This window comes from Cyprinodon variegatus, unplaced genomic scaffold (assembly GCF_000732505.1).
Source record: "Cyprinodon variegatus isolate N-32 unplaced genomic scaffold, C_variegatus-1.0 Scaffold1940, whole genome shotgun sequence".
NCBI classification, from domain to species: Eukaryota; Metazoa; Chordata; class Actinopteri; order Cyprinodontiformes; family Cyprinodontidae; genus Cyprinodon; species Cyprinodon variegatus.
The window spans coordinates 30,554-34,829 of NW_015152393.1; the positions used below are offsets into that span (position 1 = coordinate 30,554).

General features: G+C 42.6%; 1 protein-coding gene across 1 annotated transcript; it reads right to left on the reverse strand.

The window, feature by feature from the left end:
* Window positions 1–619: 619 nt before the first annotated feature.
* Window positions 620–4,014, reverse strand: LOC107104894 (alpha-internexin-like). The gene is made up of 3 exons (XM_015405009.1): window positions 2,938–4,014; window positions 2,111–2,235; window positions 620–1,975 (listed from the first exon to the last, which is right to left on the reverse strand). The coding sequence occupies exons 1-3, from the start codon at window positions 3,976–3,978 to the stop codon at window positions 1,702–1,704; spliced, it is 1,440 nt and encodes a 479-aa protein (XP_015260495.1). The 5' UTR covers window positions 3,979–4,014; the 3' UTR covers window positions 620–1,701.
* Window positions 4,015–4,276: the final 262 nt, after the last annotated feature.

The following is a 4,276-nucleotide window of genomic DNA, read 5'->3' on the forward strand; positions in this document are numbered from 1 at the left end:
TTTGGAGAATAAATGTGCATTTAAAAAAGTTTGGCAGTGCCGCAGTGACCTCTTGTTTTTGTTTTGTTTGTTTTTTTGGTTTACAGTGTAAGGCTTTTGCCACCATGAGCCATTCATACATTGTAATTGCACGCTTCACATAAGAGCTGACAGCATTCAATAAAATACGATGCCTATTGTCCCACTTGTTAGACCATTGTGCAAAAGCACATGTATACAGTACTAAGATACTTGTCACAAGCTTCAGGTAAACAATCAGATCCAGAGCAGCTAGCTAATACAATCAGCAAGTTCTTTGCTTCTACTTGTAAAGTGAGTATAGTTTGTCAAGGCATTGATCACCATGACATGGAGAGCGTGGCAGTGCACAAGCAAGAGTTAACAAAAATAAATAAGCTATAAGCTTCACACTTATTCTAGTAGTGTAATCATACTACAACAGACATTTTATCCAATCATGGCCACAGTTATTAAGAGGCAAGGTCGTGTTGTTCAGTGATCCTGCAGGTTTTCATTTAACTCTAAGAGGTTTTGTGTCATTGGCACATGCATCTTCAGACTGGAGTCATGTGACTGTGGGGTTTAAATGTGCTTTATGGTGTTTTCTTTTTTTTTCCTTTTTTTTTTCTTTTTAGTGTGTATAGACTAAATCACACCCAGAGACATAAAATCAAACTGAATTTCATGCATTTGTGTTAAAGAATAATGTGTGGTGATCCCACATATATTCAACCAGACCCGAAACCTTTTTTTTTGTATTTTAAGTACAATATGGCATCATCTTCAGTAGTGTTAATAGTGTTTAAAAAAGCATTATTCCTTTTATCCTTAATTAAACATTGTGCAAACAGTAAGTCATTCCAAGCTTATGTAATTAATTTCCATTTTAGTGCTTTAAAGATTGCTTTCTTCCAGTTATTCACATTATTGGTGGCCTAAAGCTGCATCTTAAGTATGATAAAAGTGGAGTTCAGCTTCCATGTTAAAAACAACAAACAACCATCCATCTAAGGAGCAGAGAGTTGACAAAAACCAGCCAGGCATGGCACATGCAAACAAAAGTTAATTAAAACAGTTCAGAAACTGATTGATTCAAGTTCTAATCTCATTAAAATAACAAAGCTATGAGACAGTAAGATTTTCGATAAATTGTGAATAGAGTTCAACCAAGAACAGAATTCCTCAATATAATCACCTATTATCATAGGAAAAACTGTAAGAGTTAACCTGATAACTATAGCTTAATTTCTTCTTAGACTGTGTATTTATGATATAGTCTATTTCTTCCTGAAACTGTCTCTGATAAAAGTGTGGCAGTTGATGTGTTTCTGACTTATTTTTGTGTGGTATTGTGCACCCTAACAGTCACACATTTGTTCCCCTTAAGACGTGTTGAGATTACATTGCAGCTTGTGGTATGAAGACAAACCAGAGTTATTGTTTACTGTGCCAGTCCTATATGATGACAGAACATTAGTGACGAAGACCAGTTGAATATTATTACCTTTAAAGAGTGTGACTTTGAGGAAAATGCTACCAAAGTGTCTGTTGTTATTCAACAATAACTTTGTGAATTAAATGTTCTGTTTTTGATGCAATAAAATGATTGCTTATGAAGATGGTAAATCAAAAGGGCTGCTTGTTTGCAAAAAAACAAAACGAAAAGATTTAGTGGTTTTAGGACAGCCTACGGGTAAGTTTTTAGTTTTTCTGATTAGTGGGTACGTCTTCTTGCTGCTTCTCCATCTTCTTGGTTGTCACGACAGTCTCCTCATAAACCTCACGCTGGGACACCTTCCCAGTGGGTTTGCTCTGAGGCTGCTCCTCCTCCTTGCCCTCCTTCTTGGAGGTCTTTCCAGAACTGCTGTAGATTCGGGTCTGGTAGCTGTAGCCCTGCCCGACACCCCCACTTATGGAGGGGCTAGGATAGCTGATGCCTGTTCCAATGCGGGTCTCCTCCCCTTCCAGGAGTTTCCTGCAGAGAGGCAGACACATGAATTGGAAGATTTAGGGAGAACAGAGAAGGAGATGAGGTATATGCCATAAATGCATTTAAAATGTATTTTCTGTGAGATGCTGGTGACTACTCATGCTGCAACGTTGACCTCACCTGTATGCTGCGATTTCTATATCCAGGGCCATCTTGACATTGAGAAGATCCTGATATTCTCTTAGATGTCGAGCCATCTCACTCTTGGTGGTCCTCAGTTCATTTTCCAGCTCAGCCATGCTTTCCTAAGCAGGGTTGGTAAATCAAGACTTTGGGTTAAATATGATTTACAACCACAATGTTAAGATTCTAAACCAGCTATAAATGTTCCTTTGTATGCCGTTGCTGTTTTAGGATGGTGTGATATTGTCCATCTCAAGAAAAAGATTCCAAGTTAATTAACTAAATAGCAAATAAATAAATGATAACCCTGTTTTTTGAAACATTTTTGTTTAATTTTGAAGCATTTGACTTGTTGATTTATTCCTTCAATTTATTTTTCTCTCTTTATCTGACTACCAAAGATGTGATCTGAAAGCGCTATTTGTGGAAGGACTCATTTAGAGTAAGTTGTTTGCTATCGGAGGGCGTTGTCAGACGCTGCAGAGAGCGGTTCTCTCTGGGGAGTGTTTCAGCACCAAGGACAGAGCCATAAGAACTGCCGCTGCCTCTCTGTGCGGTTTTATTTATAAACTTCTCCACAGGGAAAATCATAAAAACAAAATAAAGCTGAAACAACTTGCAATGAATTAAGAGTAATATATAATTATATTTAAGTAATTGTAATTACTGTAACTTCCATACAGGCTGTAATTTATCATATTTTCAGTGACTCAGATTATATTAGTTCATCGACTTTTATCCAAGCACTGATTATTTGTTACATTAAAATAGAGTCGAGTGAATAATTCCAAAAACAACTCAATTAATAAACGTAACTGGCATACCTGGTAGGAGTTAATCTCCATGTTGTGTCTGTCCTCCATCTCGTGTAGCTGCTTCTCCAGAGACTCGGTGGTCCCCCGCAGGCTCTCTATCTCGATGATCTTGGACTGAAGCTGCCTCCTGAACTCGTTCGCCTCCTCTCTGCTGGCTCGGATGGCCTCGTTGCTCCTGTTGGCCTGCTCCGTCAGGTCCACAAACTTGGTCTTGTACCACTCCTCGGCAGACTGCAGGTTCTTGGACGCCATGGACTCATACTGGCCGCGGATCTCCTTCAGGGCGGAGGTGAGATCCGGTTTGGCCACCTCCATCTCCACGGATACCTGCGCGGCATGGATCATGTCCGTCAGCTCGACCACCTCCTCTTCGTGCACCTTTCTCAGGAAGTTAATCTCGTCCAGGAGGGACTCGACTTTCTTCTCCAGGTCCAGGCGCACCATGGTGGCATCGTCAACGTCCTTCTTGAAAGCCTTGAGGGTGGCCTCCGCCTCCTCTCTGGCGCGGAACTCCTCCTCGTACTTCCCGCGGAGTTTCTGCAGGTCGTCGTCGATGTTGTCCCTCTCTATCACCAGCTGGGACTTCTCTCCGTTCAGCTCGTCCAGCTGAGAGCGCAGCTCTCGGATCTCCTGCTGGTAGAGCTCCGCCAGACGGGACGGCTCTGCCTGCCGCTGACGCAGCGCCACCAGCTCCGTCTCCAGCACTTTGTTGTGCTGCTCCAAGTTGCGAACCTTCTCGATAAACATGGCAAAGCGGTCATTGAGACCCTGCATTTGCTCCTTCTCGTTCGTGCGGATGATTTTGAACTCATTGTTGAGGACGCTGCTCTGGGTCAGGTCGAATGTCTCCAGCGGGGTGGAGAAGGAGCGGCCGGACTTTCTGCTGTAGGAGCCCACAGAGGGGATGCTGGTTCGGGACAAGGAGGAGGAACGGTATCCCCCTCGGAAGGACACGCTTACCGAGGAGCGCGATGGAGAGGAGAAACGGGGAGAATCCCCGAAAATCCTCCTGTAGGAGGAGGAGGAGAACATATCAGATCCGTAACTCATCTTTGCCTGCGTGGATTCAGAGCGCAGCAGTGGGCGCGCCTCCTTTATAAAGCAGGGGGGCTGACCCACTCACTAATTAATGCCAGCTGGAAACATCCGGTCTGGGTTCGGTCCAATACGTCATACTTGGAAAAAACTGCGAGATGACGTAGCCTATCGGCAAAAAAGACAGTACATGATTTCACCTGTTGGACAGAAAGGGGGTTAAAATAACAACTTACATATACCCTGTTTCAAAGAATTTAGAGAATAAAAGAAACACAATTATTATAAGAGATCCAGCAACTCATAATGAGAG

Excerpts from the sequence above, each read along its gene's own strand:
- LOC107104894 (XM_015405009.1), bottom strand. The coding sequence starts at position 3,978 with ATGAGTTACGGATCTGATATGTTCTCCTCCTCCTCCTACAGGAGGATT. Across the intron at positions 2,236-2,937 it reads TGGAGATTAACTCCTACCAG|GAAAGCATGGCTGAGCTGGA; the intron begins GTATGCCAGTTA and ends AACCCTGCTTAG. Across the intron at positions 1,976-2,110 it reads ATAGAAATCGCAGCATACAG|GAAACTCCTGGAAGGGGAGG; the intron begins GTGAGGTCAACG and ends GCCTCTCTGCAG.